At 33.7% G+C, this 21,453-nt stretch overlaps 2 protein-coding genes across 12 annotated transcripts; both read right to left on the reverse strand.

Annotated features, from left to right (window-relative positions):
- Positions 1–614: 614 nt before the first annotated feature.
- On the reverse strand, positions 615–4,536 carry LOC112521695 (probable indole-3-pyruvate monooxygenase YUCCA4). The gene is made up of 4 exons (XM_025130689.1): positions 3,913–4,536; positions 3,464–3,712; positions 2,541–2,666; positions 615–815 (listed from the first exon to the last, which is right to left on the reverse strand). Exons 1-4 carry the CDS (start codon positions 4,534–4,536, stop codon positions 615–617), a joined length of 1,200 nt encoding a protein of 399 aa, XP_024986457.1.
- A 4,590-nt stretch (positions 4,537–9,126) lies between these two features.
- On the reverse strand, positions 9,127–16,001 carry LOC112521605 (pleiotropic drug resistance protein 1-like). 11 transcript variants are annotated; one of them, XM_025130563.1, is made up of 24 exons: positions 15,673–15,995; positions 15,465–15,585; positions 15,299–15,387; positions 15,124–15,208; positions 14,867–15,026; positions 14,665–14,741; positions 14,491–14,544; positions 14,312–14,402; positions 13,794–14,095; positions 13,422–13,703; positions 13,005–13,321; positions 12,754–12,914; positions 12,456–12,559; positions 12,150–12,306; positions 11,972–12,037; positions 11,843–11,868; positions 11,372–11,782; positions 10,965–11,255; positions 10,802–10,885; positions 10,583–10,716; positions 10,273–10,500; positions 10,012–10,183; positions 9,639–9,893; positions 9,127–9,546 (listed from the first exon to the last, which is right to left on the reverse strand). In XM_025130563.1, exons 1-24 carry the CDS (start codon positions 15,993–15,995, stop codon positions 9,289–9,291), a joined length of 4,248 nt encoding a protein of 1,415 aa, XP_024986331.1. In that variant the 3' UTR covers positions 9,127–9,288. The 11 variants fall into 11 exon arrangements, with proteins under 11 accessions (XP_024986331.1, XP_024986332.1, XP_024986330.1 ...); XM_025130564.1 differs by lacking the exon at positions 11,843–11,868 and having other exon boundaries at positions 11,372–11,793; positions 15,673–16,001; XM_025130562.1 differs by having other exon boundaries at positions 11,372–11,852; positions 12,007–12,037.
- Positions 16,002–21,453: the final 5,452 nt, after the last annotated feature.

The following is a 21,453-nucleotide window of genomic DNA, read 5'->3' on the forward strand; positions in this document are numbered from 1 at the left end:
TTAATTAACGGTAAACCAAGTTTCTTAATTTTTCCGGCGAAAGATTTCCGGCGGCCGTTTTCCGCCGGAAAATGGAAAAATCCGCCGGAAAAATCGACGGAAATAAAAACAGCGGCGCCCTCTTTTCCGGCGGACATATCCGCCGGAAATCCGCCGGAAAACCCAATTTCCGACGGATATGTCCGCCGGAAAAGAGGGTAATTTTGGTAGTGTTGTTTTAATGCGACTGTGAGATCATACAAATAATATCAAATCTTCACAGCAAAACGCTAGTGTTTTCGCTATGAAGGTTCAATATTTTTTATACATATATAATATTTTACTGTGAAGTTTCAGTGTTATTTTATAATCATACGAGTCTCAAGAAAATAAGCTGGTTCACATTAAACCAACTCTCCCTCCCTCCCTCCCTCCCTCCCTCCTTCCTTCTTGTATATGTATATTGATAGGTTCACTATTATAATACGATGTTTTGAACAAGTAGAATAGTGCCCTCTTAAAGTTCCATTATCATACCTTCGAGCCATAGGAGAACGTTATTTAAGTAATTCATATACACTTTACGATATACGTATTATTTCGATGATGCTAGTACGATCATGCATATTCCATAACTAATATGAAGGAAACTCAAACTCGAAGTCATCCATTGCCCACCACTCTTTGTTAATATCCTTCCCAATTCTAGTGGCATCATATGCAGCCCCGAAAAGACCTCGGTTAGTAAACCCTATTGCATACAATCCGTTTTCTCCTTTCCAACCATTTGGAAACGGGGTTTTCGGTATTCCTTTATCAGTAAAAAAGTCACATCCCTACATCGAAAGTATCTCCAATAAAAACGTTATACTTAATGACATTATATAATCGTAAAAGATATAATATTCAATGTTGTTTCTAAAAAAACTCACTAAGAGAGGAGTAAGAAAAGAGAGTAATTGATGATGGTAACACATCATAAAATGTGATGTGATAACAAAATACACACATATGAATACGTATAGTACATATACATATACATATACATATACATATGTAAATGATATTCATACACCATGTAATTTAAATATCTTTTATATTTAATTTATATGTTGTGTAATTATATTATTTAAACAATTACTAGTAGTAAAGTTTATGTTGGTGATTTTAGTGTAATTGCGATTTACGTGAGTGAGTTAGAAGGTGCGGAATGCACACTCACAAATGTTTTAGATCGCCTCAAGGGGGAGGTCAAAGGGGTCGCGCCCCTAACGGGGTCTTAAGAGCAATGCCGCTAGCGTTGGTCCTGCTATGGTTTCTAAGAAGAGGTTTACTTAGGAATTTTGAGTTTCGAGAAGTTTTGAATATATTTCAAAAGGTAAGAAACCTTCTCGAAATATTGCTGAAACTTGGTAAAATTGGCAAACTATTGTTCAGAGGATGTGGACTGAGAGATTTTGAGACTTAAGCTCATAGCCTTGAAGCTATCATGAGTTTTCTCTAAGTGTAAAACCAGAGCCTCTGGATCGTGCGACTAGAGCCTTTCGTCTATGTGATCAGGGCCTCTGGACTTGTTGCTTCTAGTTTTAAGACAATTGTACATGCTCCCAAGTTTTATTGGTTAACCGTTATAACGATCATGCATTTATTTCTTAAGCCGTTTTAACCACTTATAACCGCCGATATCTCATAGTAATATGTAAACGAGAACCTGAATGTATATAAAGTAGGGGTGTTCATCCAAACCGTCAAACTGTACAAACACGTCCCTACCACATCACAAAGCGTAATGTAAAACATCTGCATTGCGGTATGTGGTTTGTATTTTTACCAAACCCGCACTATGCGATGCAGTTTGGTTTGCGACGTTTTGAGTTATCAAACCGTGGTTCAATCCATACTGCACCACATATTTTATATATTTTTTAATTATATATATGAAGGATCAAAGATGAACTGAAAGAAAAAATGATTGGACAATCGGACACGTCACAACACACACGACCAATTTAGTTTGAAGTTTATTTTTTTACTTTTAATTAGACTATTTGTAATTATGCAATATGTTTTTGGGAATCAGATGTATTGAAACCATTTAATTTTTGGACTATGGTCATGTTATCGTTGATATCATAATGTATTTTCAAACTTACAATTATTGAACTATAGGCATAAAATGCAATAGATACAAACCATAAAAACCACACCTCATTTTGCGATGCAGTTCCCTAGGGTTTGAGATTTATTCGATACAGTTTACACTTTTGAAAAAAAAATGTTCAAACTGCATACACCGTGGGGACCAAATCGCACCACAAACACCCGTAATATAAAAACTCGATTTTACAACCTTTAAAATTAGAGTTTTCAGTTCGATTATATCAATACAAAATTCGTGATACTCAAAAGAAATTGAGATTTAAGGGTCAAGTTATTATATTGGGAAAACATATTTTCCACGATTTAATACAATTAAATTATTGGAAGATGATGAAGGTGAAAAAGTCAAATAAAGTCAAAGTGTGATGAGATCATGCCATGCATATATGCATTAATATTACCTTGAGCCAAGATGGCACGTTGCTCTTATAACCAGTTGCCAACACTATGCAATCACACTCGAGTTCTTGCCCATCCATCAATTTGACTCCATTCTTACTAATTTCTTTCACTCCTTGTTCAACCACCTACGATTAATTAAAACATTTAAATAAAATATAAATAATTCAATAAACATTAATTCTCCATAACTTTATATTATAACAAAATTGGTTTTATGAGACACTGAAAATGTTTAATCGTACTAATAAAATACTTTATAAGACTTAAGTTTATAGGGCCAAACCAATAAAAATTATATTTAAACGTGTTACAATAGATCTGTAGAATATTTTAACGAGTTTTTTAGGACACTTTTAAAATAAAGTGTTGTATTAACTATTTTTATACGACATTATTTGAAAAAGTATTCTATAAACCTAAGTGTCACATAAAAAGATGAGGTTATAGGACAATTATGAGAAGTGTCCTATAAGATAACTAGGGTTGAGTTCCAGTGAGAAGTGTAAGAAGTGATCTCCACTTTTGGATGCACATTTAGGATGAGATCACCAAGATGAGATATACCAGATCAATCCCAGTATCAAGTGCGTTTCATGGGTTGTTTGAGATTAAAGCTGGTGATCGATGGTCTAGATTCCTTCTTACGCTTCTCATTTAACTCTCCTTTTCACACGATCATTTGTCAAAGATAACTAATTATGCACAATTTATTCCATAAAACGTCCTTAGAAAACTTGTTAAAACGCTCTGAAGCGTCATATATACTTATTGTAACGCTTTTATATGTACATAGGACATTTGATACTTTGGTCCTATAAACTTAAGTTCATTAAAGCATGCTATTATTTAGACATTATATACGTCCTATAAAACGAGTTTTGTTGTACAGCGGAGTACACCGTAACATGTGAATATACCGAACCTTGATGTTCCCGGTTTTGACTTCCGATAAAGCTCCAACATCAACAACCGGAGTCCTTCCGCTTGTGAGTTTGAGCTCCATCGGACCTGTTTTTGGGCGTCGAATGCCGAATTTATCTATGTCTCCAAGAATATGCTTGGTTATAGACAGAATTATCTTGTCCACGAGCTTAATAGGTAGCCATTTGAGAAGTGTCATAGCTACTCCAAACGTTGAGAATCCAAACATTTCTCTCGGCACAACATGAACCTGAAAATCCATTAAGTATCCTGTAAAATAGCTAATAGAACATTTTATTTTAAAAACGTTCTGAATATAAACCTATTACAAAAATTTTATATATATAGAACGTTTTGTAGGTGGTGTTATAAACCTAAGTTTTGTAAATTATTATATTAGAATGTTTATATAAAACCAATTTTGTTTGCGGCTAAAATTAATAAACTTACAGAACTTCGAACCACAATAAAAGGAATCGCTTTGTGATTGCAAAGATCCAAGCTAATTTCCATGCCAGAGTTCCCACATCCAACAACCAAAACCCTCTTGTCTTTAAACTCATATCCATTCTTATACTCACTTGCATGCAGAAGGGGTCCCTCAAACGTCTCTAACCCTGGAATCTCCGGCACTAGAGCCTCAGCATTCTCGCCGGTAGCCACCACCAGCCACCGTGATTCATACCCACTGTCTTGTGTTTTCACCCTCCAAACCCCACGCTCAAACTCAAAAACAGCACTCTCTACTGTCTGGTTGAACATTGGCTTGATTTTGAAGTGGTCTGCATAAGCCGTTATGTATGCAATGAACTGGTCTCTAGTGGGGTATGTTGGGAAATTCTTTGGGTACCCTAGCAATGGAAGCTCACATAGTTTCTTGGGGAGATGGAGTTTCACAATGTTATAGGTTTTGTATTGCCATAGAGACGCTATGCAATCACTTCTCTCAAGAACAAGAGAAGGAATGCCATTTTCTTTCAGGCAAGCTGCTACTGCTATACCAGATGGTCCAGCTCCTACAATGATTGGTCCATGAACTTTGATGAAAATTTCATCTTTTTGGGTGGAACCCATCAACACTTGATCTTTTCCAAAAGATCCCATTTTCTCAAGAAAGTTAAAACCAACACCGGACGACAAATGAAATGAAGCAAAAACGACGATAAGCTCCTCCTCGTTTCTTAATTATCTTTCAACACTAACTTGGAGTTTACAAAGGTGCTGAGGTGAGACAAATAGGTAGGTGTTCATTGGGACTCAGTTTTCTGACTGTTTTTGAATGCAAAATGAGATTTTATGACAAGTAATTTGTAGAGGTGTAAGAATGGATGATGAGTGAAGGATACGAAAAGGATCGATCTGGTTTTGTCTTTCTCTAGGCTCTTTCTGGTCAGGTTTTTCTCTGCATACATATATATATATATATATATATATATGAGCGATCAAATGAATGTGGTGTTTAATCTTATGGAATTTTTTCATGAAATTGTTTAATCTTGTGAAATTGTTTCATATAATACTTTTTTTGATGAATTTGTTTTATATATGGTTATGAAATTGTTTCATATAATATTTAATAAAATTTTAATAAAACTGTTTCATATATTTCTCTAAAATTAAAATTAAAATAATGAGAATGATAATATTCATGATTAACACCCTCCACAATAAAAATGGTTAATCAACCTCTAAAAATTACAAAAAATGAACAAAATAAAAAATTATGATTAGTTGAATAAGGTTTTCACGGTTTATACAAATTAGATGATTTCTATTTAACTCTTTCTCTCTCTCTAATCTCTCTCTATATATATATTGAGAGAGAGAGAGAGAGAGATTGAACTTTAAAAGTGAAGTGAAGTAAGGGGGCAAAGGGGAGAGTGAAGCTATAAATACATTTATGTGTGTGTTTTACCATGTGTGGTATTGACTTGAATTTATAGGCCAACTCGCACTAATTTTTGCGCGCGGAAAGTCATGGCTTTATTTGTGTGGTATTCCCAAATGGGCGTTAAAATTTGTGTTAATTAATTAACAAGTACTAGGGTTTTTTGGTTGCGGTTTAATGAGTTGTATAACCTATATGACTTATATACAGAGCCATATCTAGTTGTTCGATATGGACCGACCAACTGAATTGCTCAGCTAAATAACTTGTGTCCTTCGTATTCAGCCTTTATTTTTCCTCAACTACCCCTCTCCCAACTTTTTATCCGCCTCCATAACTTGAAGTATATAAGTGATCATAGCCTTTTATACTGTCAAGATTGATCAAAAATTACAGCTTTGATTGATCAAAAGATTGCGACTTTAATTGGTCAATATTTGGGTGCCACGGTGTGAAAATTATATGATAACAAGAATCTGAAAACAAAATAATGTCAAATTAAGTGCATATTATTTTGAATGTAGAGTGCAAATAAAATTTTAGATTACCACACATAAACTAGAACAATTTAGGGATCGTTTACCAACACTTACCTGGTTCGTGTTTACCCGTAAAATTTAATACTATTATTTACTTATCGGGTAAGATTTTAGTCCACCAAAACAACATTGTATGCAACAATTTACCCGGTAAGCGCTTACCGTCGTAAGAGTCGTCACCCTCACTTACCGGGTAAGACTCTTGGTCTTTGTATCGCTCTTACCGGGTAAGATTCTTGGTCTTTACCATATTCATGCGATAAGATAATGTTACTTGGTAAGCGCTTACCCGGGTAAGCTTTTGGTAAACGGCCCCTCAGTTCAACATAACCTATGCGGTGGAGATTTTTCTGATTGTAATGTATACATTGAATTTAGGGAAAACCTAAAAAATCTTAATAAACTTTTTCATTTTAAATGGTTTTGTCTCTAAATTATTTTTTTAAATAAAAAAATAATTAAATTTTCTCGTTTTGAATTGTTAAGCCATTGGACTATTTTTTTTGAATGAAAAAGACATTAAACTTTCTTTTTTTAATGAAAAGATCATTAAACTTTTTTTTTTGTGAATGAAAAATCATTATATCTTTTCATTTTGATTAATTAAGTTCTTGAACATTTTTAGTACATAAATTATCGCACTTTTAAAAATTAGTTATCTACATTATTTTAATCCAAAAAACGTTACATTAACCAACTAGTAGAAGTTTGATTGTTTATTTATTTTATAAAAAAAATTCAAGGTCTCAATCATCCAAAATGTAAAAGTTTAATGGTTTTTTTGTTCATAAAAATAATAGTTCAATGACTTAATTATTTAAAATGAAATAATTTAATGGTTTGTTCATTCAAAAATATAGTCTAATGACTAAAATAAATCATTTAAAATGAAAAAATTTGTTGAGTTTCTTTTAATTTTTTTTTTCTGATCAGGTCATGATGTGAAGAATAAGGCCAACTTATTATATACATTGTAATGTACGATTACAATAATGCTATATTTGAAGTTGTAATGTATGAATTAAAATGAGGCTAATATAGTTTAATTGTAGCGTATACGATAAAATATTACTTTACGTTTATATATTTTTCAGTTGCATTATTTAATATTATTTACATGTTTATCATATCTATTACGAAGTTTTCATTTGAATTTTGTTCAAAAATATTATGACAAATAATCAATTTACAAAAACGGGATTCCATTTTGTACACTTTTGAGATAAAACGTCAAATTAAGGTTCTACAAAAAGATGCAAACATAAGACAATTCTAAAAATTTCTTATAAAATAGTTAATGTGACACTATTTTTTTTAATGTTCTATATAACCTGTTAAAATGTTCAAAAACGTCTATAGACTTATTGTAACACTTTTAGATAAAACCCTTTATTATTGTACTTATAAACTTACGTCCTATAAAACAGTTTATAAAGACACTTAGGGGCCGTTTACCCAATTGCTTATCCGGTAAACGTTTACCGATATGAGTCAACACTATAATTTATTTTGATGCGTAAGATTTTAGTATATATCAAAATATATCGAATGCAACAATTTACTGGGTAAGAGTCATAATCTTTACTTACCGGGTAAGACTCTCCATCCTTTTCATCGCTCTTACCCGGTAAAATTCTTGGTCCTTCTCATGTTCATCCGATGAGAAAATTTATCTGATAAACACTTACCAAGTAAGTGTTTAGTAAACGTCCCCTTATACGTTTTAACGTCATTTACACCCAATTTTTGATATAACGATATCATATATTTTTGTATATAACTGTGAATAACAAGAATAATAGTTTGATAATATCATTATTTCCGTTAAATATTTCTCTGTTTTAACCATATTATGTTTAGTTATTAATTTGATGTGGGATACCATCATATTGTATTAAATAAACAGAGTAAATTACGATTTTTGTCCTTGTAGTTTGTTAATAATTTCACTTTTTGTCCTAGTTTAGAAATTGTGATTTTCATTTCCATGGTTTACAATTTATTACTATTTGCGTTCCCTGAACTAATTTCTACCTTTAAGTACAAGAAACCAGAACAGTAACAAATTGTAAATCACAGGGACCGAAACAACAACAAATTGTAAATCATAAGGATGAAAGTAACAATGAATCACGAATCATATGAACGAAAACGGCAATTTCTAAATCACATAAATGAAAATCGCAATTTTTAACAAACCACATGGACGAAAACATAATTTACTCTAAATAATAAATTGCTTTGAGCATTATTTCAGAAAGTCAAATTTTAAATAATAATTTTGGACAGGTAACCAAAACAAATTAAAAAGGGACCAATTAAGACCGGTCAATCGTATCAGTAAAACATTTCAACATAGAATTGGTTAATGTACTGGTTAACAAGGAAACGATGTAGGGATAGAGACCGATTTTTGAATTTCTTTTTGTAACATATCACACCTCTATTGTTCAACAAAGTTAACGTTTTTGTTTTTTTTACGATCATTTATTTGTAAATTTGCCATCGTCAAAGTAATCATCGACCATTGCCGAAAATGCTGGCTTGACAAAAGTGTTACTTGCCGTAGGACAATTGGAAACCATAAGGACGAAAATTGTAATTTTTGATAAACCAAAGGGACAAAATGTGTAGTTTACTTTACTCTATATTAGAATCAGAAACTGTATTGGGCCAATTTGGTTATTAGAGATGTTGGGCCAGCCTATTTTAAAATTTAAATTACCAGTGAAGGTTATAATGATTGAAAACCTATTTAAGGCACTACAACAACTTTGACAAAAATTGCCAAAAACAACTTGGAATGTTTTTGATGATACATTATGTTGTTTTGTGGTGTGCCAATATCTCCCAACATTGTAGTTAGCTCAAAATCAAGAACATTGCCACCGAAGGAGAAGAGAAAAAAACAAATGAAAGTGGGTTTTATCACACCTGGCTGTAATCTGCTTTATAAAGGTAATTTTCGATATATGCTTGGCAATGCCCATAACTTGTTTGATGAAATGATTCTCACCAAGCTGCTTTGTGTTTTACCCTGTGCTTCATGCATACATTCATCCGTGGTGTGCTTTGTTTTGAATAAGTATTGCATCTAGAGTTTCCATGTCTTTGTTTGATCTGAATTCTCTTCAAGTTTGAATTATGGTAATACTGATCGGGTGGGTGTCTATTGTATCTTACTGCTCAAAATTTCTTGCTTTCATTCCGAATAAATACATACTGTTTCCATATATATAAGGACTCATAACTCTGTAGTCATTAGGACATAGATTTGGGCTAATGACATCAACTAACTAATAGAATGCTAGAAAATGAAACAAGTTTCTTGATTTACATACTGCCAATTGCTTCCTGTACTTCCACGATCTCGTTGTTGATGGACTTGATGATCTTTTACTACCGTTTTTGGAAGTTAAATGCCTTGATGGAATATGCGAAAATGAATCCAAACAGGACAGTAAATCCAACAATGATTACTGCTACATATCGTATAAAGTCGTATTCAAACCCATAAAAACTGTGGACAAACTCTGCAACTGTTTCGCCTGTATCAAGCTTGTCTGTTATGTCCCCAAACTGTGAAGCAACCAACCCATATAATGTCCAAGCGATAGGACAGATATAATAATACCATCTCCACCATATGGGCATCCTCTGTTTATCGCATAGGAAAAAGTTCAGGAGTTGTTTTCTTGAGTTATAATTAAGTTTTACATAGATATAAATAAGGATAGTTTTAAACTTACCGTCCTTGGAACAATGAACCCGGAAAACAGATTCCATATTGCGTAAAATGCCGATGAGATGATAGCAGCAAAGTTGTGGTTTGGCGTTACTGCAACCGTCATCATCCCATAAAACGTGAAGTACAAGAAGGTGAAGTACATAAAGAAGAGATACCAAAAGAACTTGACTGCTGTCCACTCGAATCCAATCATTGCGTATACGATGATCCCATAGACAATAGTCTGAACAAAGATGTATGGGATCTCGATCATAACCTGTATAACACCTTAGATGAGTAAAACAAGATTCATAGCGTTCATTTCGAGCAATGAAAGATAAGCAGGAAAACTAGGACCAAATGGTGAAGAATGATTTAGAAACCCGATATTATACCTGTCCGAAAGCATATGGCAAAGCTGAATACATCCCAGCAGCTCTTTCCCTGTAAAAGACTGTTCTTTCGATGGAAACAACTGGCTGCACTGATGTAGCATTTTGTACTCCGATAAAGAGTATAGCAGCATACATAGAACCCATCGCGTTAAAAAGATCTTGTTGCTTTTCTCTGTAAGCAGTAGAGCAGGGAAACACAAGTTTAATAGAAGATCCATCATTTATCTTTTTCATTAATGTTAATTAACTCCATCTGCTTACCTTTTGGAGCCCATATCCCAGAAGATTGTGCCAAACATCAAAGCTATAAAGGTTGTAAATAAGAAACGCACTGCAGTGTATGGAGGGTTTCGCCAATATGACCAATGCTGTTTCCACAGACATGCCATACATTGCGTCCAAAAAGATTGCGAATACTGAGTGCGGAACTGTATATCAGCAGAACCAGGTATAGGCCGGCTACTTTCCTTTATCGTCTCTTTATTTCTCCTGAAAAAGTCACCGAAAACCGTAATCAGGAAATGAGCAAATTGAGTTCTAGTAGGAGTATCGAGTGATGCAATAACCCTACTTGTATAGTTCGGAGTTCTTGTACACTTCTGCGAAGTTAACCCCTAGAGTTGCTTCATGTGCTGCTGAAGTCACTTCTAACATCCAAGTTGCAGGATTGTAACCGTCTTTAATTTTATTCACTCCTTCTATTTCCTTTATTGAAGACAATTTGTTGATGTTATTACTTCAATTAAAGTAATGGAAGAATCAAAATTTTTTATATGTTCATTATACTGACCTCAAAGTACGTAATTAATTGCGAAGAATGGCGTCCTAATGGACCGACATATATTTCTTCACCTCCTCTTTTTAAAAGAAAAAGCTGTGTTTCAGAAAAATTGCTGATTAGTTTCCTTGTGGTTGACTAGAAATCTAATGTGTTTTATCTGATCAAAACCTACCTCATCAAAAGCATCAAAGATGTCGATACTTGGCTGATGTATGGTGCAGACCACTGTTCTTCCTGTGTCAACTGTGTTTCTAACTGTTCTCATGACTATTGCTGCTGCTCTTGCATCAAGTCCTGATGTGGGCTCATCCATAAAAATTATAGATGGGTTTGCTACTAGCTCTACTGCAATCGTCAGCCTCTTCCGCTGTTCTGTTGAAAGCCCGTTCACTCCAGGTAACCCCACAAGTGCTTCCCTAAGTGGAATCAGCTCCACAAGCTCCATCACCTCCTCAACGAACATCTATGGATGATAAGAATTAACATCAAATATTCAGCTAATGTTATCACATATATACTGGGAAAAAGAAACTACAATTGATTCTTGAATGGAATTGAAGTGGGTGTGCTTTATTTCACCTCTCTGGTTGCTGAATCAACTTCAGGAGGTAACCGGAGCCATGCAGAATATTGCAAGGACTCATAGATTGTGACGTGAGGGGAGTGAATATCAGTTTGCTCACAATATCCTGCTATGCGAGCAAATGTTTCTTGCTTCTTTGGGTACCCAGAGATACTGATTCTTCCGTCGATATATCCACCTGTTTTCCTTCCAGCTAAAACATCCATTAAGGTGGTCTTACCAGCACCACTAATCCCCATCAGAGCTGTGAGAACTCCTGGCCTAAAAGCACCACTCACACCCTTTAGTAGTTCTAGCCGGTCTCGGGATACACCTTGAGCTTTCATTTCCTGAGGCATATCCACTGCATATTTTATGTCATCAAATGTGATGGAAAGGGGCACAAAAGGTAGAACCATTCCACGCTTCTTGGTCTGATCTGTTCCATTAATACTGCCCACTCTTGATGACATTGACATAGACGATGCATTTCTTCGAACTTCACTTTTTCTTTCTGCATTTTTTAATATAGATAATGTTACTACAGATTCAGTGATTAAGGCATGCATTGGTTCTTGATGACCCACCTGACGGAGCTCTTACTAATAATTCTTTACCTGTTTTCATAGCTGTTCTCTCAGCCAAGCTTTCTTCGGATAGAACTGCCTGAGGATTCCCAAAGGCTGCATCAAATGACCCATTCATTGGCACAGGTTAAATCACAGGTATTTGATAATCTACACTTTTCTAGAGCTTAATATCATATACAAAACATAAGGTGGATTAATTCCTTACGATTGAGGTATTCAAGAGCCAAGGTGAAGCAGATATTGAAGAGGAAAATGTATCCAACTGAAGCAGCTACGGCTATCCAATACCATTTTGCTTCTGGGAAAATTCCACGAGACTTAAGGACAGAGACACCAATTGTTTCTGTGGAGTTGGGTAAAACCTGCAGGACACATTTTCTGTAAGGTTAGATGATATATCTTGACTTGATTTACACTTCCTGCATGGCCAGTGAATTTAGATGATGTATCTCATCAGTCATCACTACTTTCTATCTTTCATAAACATTGTGTTAGCTTTAATGATGCTTACTTTATTCCAACTCTTTCCAAGGAATTCATTGACAGCCATACCATTCTGTCCGTACATCATAGGTGAAAACCAATAACACCATATCCACCACTTTTGTATATCATCTGCGGTAGAAAATGGAGTTGATATGGTCAAACAATGTTTTCTTATCCGTACAAATTCTTGAAAAAAATATAGAAGAGAAATGACCATGAAAGGATCTTTCAACAATTCGAAGGTAAGATGTTTTAGATATTTCTTGGAGTTATGTTCTTGTTCTATAAACTTATATATATATATATATATATATATATGTTACCTCGTGCCAAGATGAATCCACCAAGAACAAAAATAGTAAGCAATCCAAATGAGCCAAATGTGTTGGCCACAATGATATTTCTCCCTAATGCCCCTATGAAACGAAATAGAGCAGACGACATCTGGTGAATGCATATGAGCAACATCAATTGTTTGAAGAACCTGCAACATGTGAAAATTCATCAGATTGAAGCATGCATTATACGAAATAGAGCAGAGGATGTACTATTTGTTTTGGTTATAAGTTATCACCTTCCGGCATCAGGATCAAATCCTATGACATAATAAGTCATAATTACCCAAGTGGCAACCTCAACAATTGTCACAGGGATCTTGAGAATCCATGTGGGTATAGAGTATGCCCAAGCAGGAAAGAAGAGAAGGTCTCTTTGTTTGTAAAACACGGGAAGCTTGATAATGCTCAAGGCTAGCTCTGAGAATCCGTTGAATGTAATCATGACTAACGTGAAAAACAATGCCCCCATGAAAATTGTACCATCAATCAATGTATTTTTTGGCATCTCGGTCCTTAGGAATAGTGTCATTGTTATAGTAGCCATGAAAATAAGCTGAATGAGGAATAGTTATAGCATTTAGAGAAATGAAAGTGCAGATAGAAATGCGTATGTAAGAAAACATTTTAACTTTGTTCTCGGTTAAGTTTCTTACCTGTGTCATCTTGAATATATACACAAAGGAGTTTCTTTTCATAAGCAAGTACTCTCTAGATATGCAAGCTTTTAATAATTCCTTTTTGTTAACACCGAACTTCTTTGTAGTTAAAGCAGCTGGGTGGCTCTTGGTTCTGTCAAACGGAGTAGAAAGTTCATCCCCTAGCCTTCTTCCAACATGGAATGACTGAAATGCTTCTGCAAATTCTTTTGAAGTAATGAAACTGTAAGGGTCTTCTCTTCGTATCCAGTACTGCTCCTGATCTTTCTTGGATGTCACCTATGATTCCCCACATTAGAAGTATAAGCCGAAAGTTATATTATTGTAAAACGAAATAAGTAGAGTTCTTGATTTGAGAGATGAAATTACTTCTTGTAAAAAGTCTGCAACTCCTTTCCTCTCGGGACATTTGAATCCCATGTACTCAAAAAACTCTAGCACATTCTCACGGGGACCTTGGTAAACAATTTGTCCATCCGAGAGAAGGATGATATCATCAAATAAGTCATACGTTTCTGGTGCAGGTTGGAGGAGTGATATTATAGAAGTTCCCTGAAGAATGTGGATTGATTGCCTGATCGAATTCACTATTTGAAAAGTTGTTGAACTGTCCAATCCAGTTGATATCTCATCCATGAACAACGCCCTTGCTGGTCCAACCAACATTTCCCCTGCATTTCAATTTCAAGTAATTATTCTAATTAGATTGAAATTAATCCAGCATGATTGATGGTAAGAGTTCTTTGAATACCACTCTTTTTCTTTTGATTTCTGAACATTTATTAGTCAAGCATGTTGTGACTCGAGCTATTTCTATTATATGTTTTCTAACACTAGAAAAGTACGTGGCATGAGAAATTTTCACCAAGTTTGTGCCATTTGCATACCAGTAGTGACTCGCTTTTTTTGCCCTCCAGAAATACCTCTGAACATTTCATCCCCTACTATGGTATCAGCACATACTTCAAGGCCTAAAATCTTCACATGTAAACATCACAGAAATTTAGAATGATATCAATCACAATTCACAAACTTGTTTCATATCCGTCATTGGTCAAGTTTATACCTTGATAACATACTCGGTGACAACACTAGCCTCTTGTCCTTCTAGCGATGCTGCCTGTAGAATTGAGCAAATAAAAATATCCAAGAAATTTTTAGGTGCAAATGGAACATAACAATTGAAGTGCATTTTTAAGCATGTATCTGTTATCACAAGCTTTTCTTTTCTTTTCTTCACCTTCATGTAGATGTCAAGATCAGGATCCGGCTTAATGTTTGCTTCCTTCTCTCTCCTCGACAATTCTGCCAACATTTCTGCAAAATTTCCAAAATCATATGAAGCAAAATGAGACACATATCATGTATAAGGTTGGTAAATTTTATAATTCACACACATCTGTATATATGTTTGTTAGTAAGTTTGTAATTTTCTTACTTACCATAACTTGCTCCAACTCCTTGACATCTGGCGGAGAACGCTAGTGTTTCTCTGACTGTCATTTCTCCAATATGAAGGTCATGTTGACTTATATAAGCCGATGATCTTTGTGGGACAAACTCATGCATTTCATGTCCATTGTAAGTTACTCTACCAGATACCTGTAGTCGTACACATACACATAAGAATAATGATTAGTTTGCAACAATCACTCCTCTTCATGTGATTTGGGAATTGAATTAGATTAGATTCTCTTACTTTTAAGTCTGATCCAAGTTTTCCAGCCAAAGCCAAAAGCAGTGTTGTTTTTCCGGAGCTTGGTGGGCCTAAAAGCAATGTCATTCTGTATAAACCATACGTATTGCGGTTATTTGTGATGGCAGGTGTTAGGAAATATCTTATAAATGAGATACTTTTTACGTTAAATCCTCACCTCCCAGGCTTAATAATACCACTGACATCATGAAGGATTGGTAACGGGATCTTTCTACTTGGAAGAAGGTGCATATAATTTAAGGATCCCTGGAGATATTGTTATAGAAGAGAGATTAGAAGTGAACTCAGAATTATGTTGAGGGCTAAAAATTGAGTGATAATACCTCCATGATGTTGACAATAAAGTTGAATACGGTAGGCAGTGCCCTGCCTCCAACATAGGCTTCTGCATCAATGTTTAAATGCTCAAACCGAACCTCGATAGTGGGAAGTTGAATTCCAACTCTGTTTATTTGAATGTCAGACAAAAAAAAAACAGGAATACAAGAAAACAAGAAGAAACAATTCATGATGACATCAAGTTGAGATTACCGGTCAATACGATCCTTGAGTTTCAACAAGAACTTCTCATTATCTTCCTCCGCGATTTTCACAAGCCTCTCGAGGAGATTCCTTTTCTCAACCAATCCAAGATTCTTGATATCAATTTCTCTCGGTTGGCCTTTCTCTTCAGTTAGTATGCCTCTTTCCAGTCGGAGATTTGTTGGTAGTTTCTCTATAGCTGCCCATTTCAATGCTTCTTCATCATCTTCTTCCACTGAAGACCTTGAAAATATATCTCTACCGCTTGTCCTCCATATGTTAGAACTACTTATACGTGCACTGCTAACTCTAAACACATCCCCACCCTCCATGATTATGATTACCACATAAAGAAAAACTCAAAGCTCTTTTCAAGTATGATTCAATGAGAATGTATTACTGAACTTGAAGAGCAATCAGTACTTTTCTGTTGTAGGATTTCAAGGTCTGAAGCATTTCATATGTGAGAATATTGTGTATATATAGCATCTTAGTTTACAAAGGACCAAAATTTACAGCTTTGTTTTGTTATGATGATGTCAAGAATGATATCATATATTATGTTATATGTATGGAAGCTAAGGTTTATATGAAGTAGGTGGGTCTGGCTTACTTGGTCTTTAATCATCATCACACCAGTACTTTTATCCTATTTACAGCATCTTTGTATCTTTAATTATTTCACTAATTTGATTTTTAATTTTTTGCCAGCTTTAGACTCAGCTGTTGGTACGGATTCAGGTTTCACAGCATCACAAAGAAGGTACTTTCCTTCCAATCTCACACCATTAATCTTCACATGTGAACAAGATCAGAAATTGGAATGGTTAGTTCTAGGAAACATCATTTGAACTTCATTCATCATGCATAGTTTTTTAATTCTTGACAGCAATTGTTTCTGTAAGTGCTTTAATAAAACTAAACATATTTTTCATTACCATGTTTTCAGTAACGGTCACTTGTATCCCACTTCAAATATGAAAAAACCGTACTGAAAATCAGTAAACTTTTTTGTTTCAGGTAAGCATATCGCATTGTTTTGAGTGTGCACGTGTGAGACTTTAATTACATGGTGATGGTGGTGGTGTACTCCTTAAGGTAAATGGCTTTCTCCTTTCTTGAAGCATGCCTAAATTACATCTATGTCCTTCCAATTGCATTCTATTTTTGAAATACAACTTAGAAAAAGAAAAGCATATTAACCATGAAAGCAATCCTTCATTGATTACTATACCATGTTATTGGTCGGCAATAGCTGGTTTGTTTTCTTAAATAATTACTTAAAAAAATTCAACTTAAATGCTTGTCCAATTGATCTTGTCAGAAAACCAAGCTAAACAATTCAGGCAAGTCAACCACCAACTTGAAAAAATAACATAAACAAAAAGGGAAGATTCCATAATCGAATGCAAAATCATATATAACGATTCTTTTCTGTTGCCCTTCTACGTTCATTCTAACTCCTTAGAAATGTAATCTGTATCTTTATCGCGTTCATAACCTGTCGATACATTCATTGCATAAAAGCCAGCATGATGTATCATCTGAATTGAAAGAATTAAGTTGAAGAAGAAGTAGAGTTAGGGGTTGTTTACCAAACACTTACCCGTTAAGCGCTTACTAGTAAATTTAACACTATCATTTACTTACCGGATAAGATTTTAGTCCACAAAAACGGTATCATATGCAACAATTTACCCGATAAGCGCTTACCGTGGTAAGAGTCGTCGCCTTCACTTACCGGGTAAGACTCTTGGTCCTTGTCTCGCTCTTACGGGGTAAGATTTTTGATACTTACCATATTTATCCGATAAGGTAAAATGACTTGGTGTTCACTTACCCGAGTAAACATTTGATAAACGGCACCTTAATGTTTTTTGTTGCAATTAATTGATGGTTCTTGTTTTGATAATATATATATATATATATATATATATATATATATATATATATGTATGTATAAGTCATGTGTAGTATCATAATATGTGGGATATGCTGTTAACAATATCCATGTTATTTATTAGAGGCCATTACATATCACATAAAGCTTGAGCTAGCTGTGTGACACAGAGACAACACATGTAGCTTGTAATATTATAATGCCTTGTTTACCCTTTGACATTTTTCAGATTTTTCTGTTTTGAGATCTTGATTTTAGGATGGAAATCTGTAGTTTTTAATGTCTATTTTTGGTGGATGATAAACATTGTGTTTTGTGCATTTTCTTGATTTTGCATCATTCCCAATTTCTCCATGCTTTCATGTGTTCAAACAAATCATATTCTTCTTCTTTTGGCTGAACCTGCATCCCTCCTCTGTGTTCTGCATTCTTTGAAACCATATCTAAGGTTACCAAAAAGAATTCTTCATCCTGAAGAATGGTCTCAAATTGCATCAACCACTTAAAACTTAAATGTACAAGTGCTTGATGCATATAGTACAAACCATTTATACACAGGGTTGTGCTTTTCCACAAGTTTTTGGGCCTAACTATAAATGTTAGCTTTTATCCGGTTACAATGTTTTACCTTTTTATATTTTTAGCTGATTTAGCGATTTTCTATTCTTGTTTATGAAGAATGTTAGAAAAATGATTCTATTTAAGTGATTTTCTTATATTAGTTTGTCATTTTAAGATGATTATGTTGTTTCAGTTTTAAGAATAGTCTTGTTATGGGTGTTTATGTTTTCCTTTACTTCAAGTATAGAGTAATGTACAACTTATGGTGCATGCTGTACAAGCCATTCTAGCACCATACAAAAAGATGGTTATACACAAGTTGATCACCGAGTTTTCCAACCAACAATTCTATGGGAATCTCATTAAGAAGCAACCACTAGCACATGCTTTCATCTTGTACCCTAACACCCCTTCATCTATGCTACACCCATTTTATTTTATCTGGTTTTATAAATATCTTGATTGTTTCATAATTTGAAGTCTTAATTATAATGAATGAACTCTGATCATCTTTCATAAATATCCAGATTATATTAATCCTTTAAAATATTCTCAAATATTTGACATGAATTTAAATATCATATGATGTTGTGTGGTAAAAATATTTTTTAGTAATTTGCAGGAAGAGGAAGAAGTTGGTCTCTCATTCATCCTTTTTGGCTTGTAGTGCACAAGGAATCATATTTGTGGGCAAAAGGAATTAGAAGTTTCTTTTGTAGCCCTATGAAAACATAGTATTGCAATTTATTAAAAAGTCAAAATAGGACAAGGAATCATACAAGTTGACATTTGGTTAAGTTTTGTCTTTAAATCAAACAAAATAAATAAAAATATTATTATGTATTTCTCAAAATATTCAAATAAAAAAACTTACGAAAGATTCATATTTGAATTATTGAAAAAATTCATTTAAAGATACATATATGAATTCATGTAAATAATTTGTAACGTCACTTTACATACAAATATTCAAATATATATTTTCAAGTATTTTAATGAAAAAACAATATTGATATTAATATTAATGGTTATTAGTGATTTATATATGCAATTTGATTAGAATTATACAATATGTGGTGTGATTTATAAAAATATAAAGGAGTAATTAACAATTCTTTTTTTAAACATAAATAGAAAAAAGGGGGAGGGGGGGGGGGAACCATATAAAGAAGATGATCATTGACTCATTTAATGATTTACTTAGTTTTTTAAAAATCTAATAATGTTATTTATTTATTTATTTAATCCTAGTTGTTGAGTTTCTAGAAAGAGCTTTCATAATGTATTAATAATTCTTTTATTTAAATATATTCCTAAAAGATTCCATTCATTGGGAAGTGATCAATTATATCTTTCCTATGTTTTCAAATTATTTTCTTTCAAACCAATCATATTTTGTTAATTAAAATTATTCAACTTCCAATAAAATGTATATAATTATGGTATTATGTTTTACCAAATACTTTTATTTCAATAATTTATATATTTGAATTGATAATGTTTTGTCATTGAACACAATTACCATATATATATATATATATATGTTATTCATCAGTTATTTTAGTCATACGTCCAAAATAATAGTTTTTTAATTATTTAAATTATTTATATGACACACAGATTATTAATTTACCTTTTATTTAAGACATATCATTTTATCAATAAACTTTTTCTTAGGGTAATAATTATCTACAAAAAACAAACAAAGCTTTTCTAACGTATTTTGTTGGGGAAATTGTGTCACTTCTTAATATTGTTTGGTTTTGATGATTATAAACAATTGAATCATACTGTATTTGTGTTGTGATTGAGTTTATATACAATTTTGGTTCCTATGCTTTAGTGATTTTAACGGTTTGAATCTCTAAAGTGAATTTTTAGCGTAATAGGTCATTTTGGTTTGTTTTTTTTTCCCAAGTGATTTGGGTCCGTAACATTGACGTAATGAAAATTAGAGTCCATTAGAGTGAAGATCATTTTGGACTTTTTGGGGTTTTCTCTAACCTCGTTTAACAACTAAATAAAATATTATATATATACATACATCATAAAACACAGGGATCCATCCATGAAACTCTTATGTTGTTGCTGTAAGCATCCATTTTCACATACGTCACTGCAGCCATTCATCTTACTTTCTCCCACGACTCCCTAACCATTGATCTACAGGACTCTTTGAAAATGTAATTCCCCATTGTTCACTATCATGGGTAAGTTCAAAGGATGGTCATGGTTGTGAGAGGAGAGGAAGCAGGAGGGTTGCGTGGATATCTCAAAAGGATTTTCGATTTTTAAAAGAAAATGATAGAAAACCCTGAAAAGACCAAAATGTACCTCACTTTAACATATTTTTTAATGTCATTTTCATTATGCGTTGTGAAAGAACCATGATGACCTATTTTGTTAACAACACACTTTAGAAACCCAATATGTTAAAATCACTAACACATAGGGACGAAAAAGCAATTCACTCTTCTATTTATTATCTTTGTTTTCAAACAAATATTCCACCTTGTGTTTGTTTGAAATCGAAACAATTTTTAAAACCACTTTTTGAGTGGAAAAACATTTTTCCCCGAAAGTTGCACTTTTTTTTTGTAAGGGTGTCCGGGCCAAAGCCCGACTAATCCCCGGCAAATTTGGAAGCTAAGCATGGCCTCACTTAAATGTCGCCAACACTCCCCTCCCAGGGTTCGAACTCGGGTTCATGACTATGTCATGTCCAAGCCTTTACCACTAGGCTGGAAGGTCTTTGACAAGTTGCACTTCATATCTAAAGATATTCAAATATTGCTTATGTTAAATACATAAAAAGATTAATAGGCCGATGTAATTTATAGGCCAAAATGTAATATATATATATATATGTGTGTGTGTGTGTGTGTGTGGAGGTTCAAACGAGAACCCCTGTGATTTACGAGAATGCAAGAACAAACCAATAACCTCAAACTTTTTTAATTAATAAATTAACTTATATTATATATAAACAATTTAATAAGGACAGTAATGTAATTAAGTAATTTTTATAATTTTTATTTTATTTCAATTTCATAATTATCMYTTTTGTTGACCACGTCTCCACGTTTTCCTCTGGTTAGTTTTCTTATCTAACCTTCTTCTCCAGATCGTTCATTCTTCTTCTCCAGATCGTTCATGATAGTCGACTTTCTTAATACCTTTTCTTCATATCGTTAGTATCCATATTTTTGTCGATCTAGAATGGACGACTTGAAACACATATCACATGATTATCACACACATATCACATGATTATCACACCATATCACACAAAATCGTTTTCGTTGTGATAAATGTGTGATTGTCTAATC

This window comes from Cynara cardunculus (genome assembly GCF_001531365.2).
Source record: "Cynara cardunculus var. scolymus isolate 2C chromosome LG 11, CcrdV1, whole genome shotgun sequence".
In the NCBI taxonomy this organism is placed as follows: domain Eukaryota; kingdom Viridiplantae; phylum Streptophyta; class Magnoliopsida; order Asterales; family Asteraceae; genus Cynara; species Cynara cardunculus.

Coding starts and splice junctions, on each gene's coding strand:
- LOC112521695 (XM_025130689.1), bottom strand. CDS start 4,536: ATGGGTTCCACCCAAAAAGATGAAATTTTCATCAAAGTTCATGGACCA. Junction 2,667..3,463: donor TCAAAACCGGGAACATCAAG/GTTCGGTATATT, acceptor AATTAATCGTAG/GTGGTTGAACAAGGAGTGAA. Junction 816..2,540: donor ACGTGCCATCTTGGCTCAAG/GTAATATTAATG, acceptor CTTTCGATGTAG/GGATGTGACTTTTTTACTGA.
- LOC112521605 (XM_025130553.1), bottom strand. CDS start 15,995: ATGGAGGGTGGGGATGTGTTTAGAGTTAGCAGTGCACGTATAAGTAGT. Junction 15,209..15,298: donor GGTATTATTAAGCCTGGGAG/GTGAGGATTTAA, acceptor TGGTTTATACAG/AATGACATTGCTTTTAGGCC. Junction 14,403..14,490: donor TCACCGAGTATGTTATCAAG/GTATAAACTTGA, acceptor TTACATGTGAAG/ATTTTAGGCCTTGAAGTATG.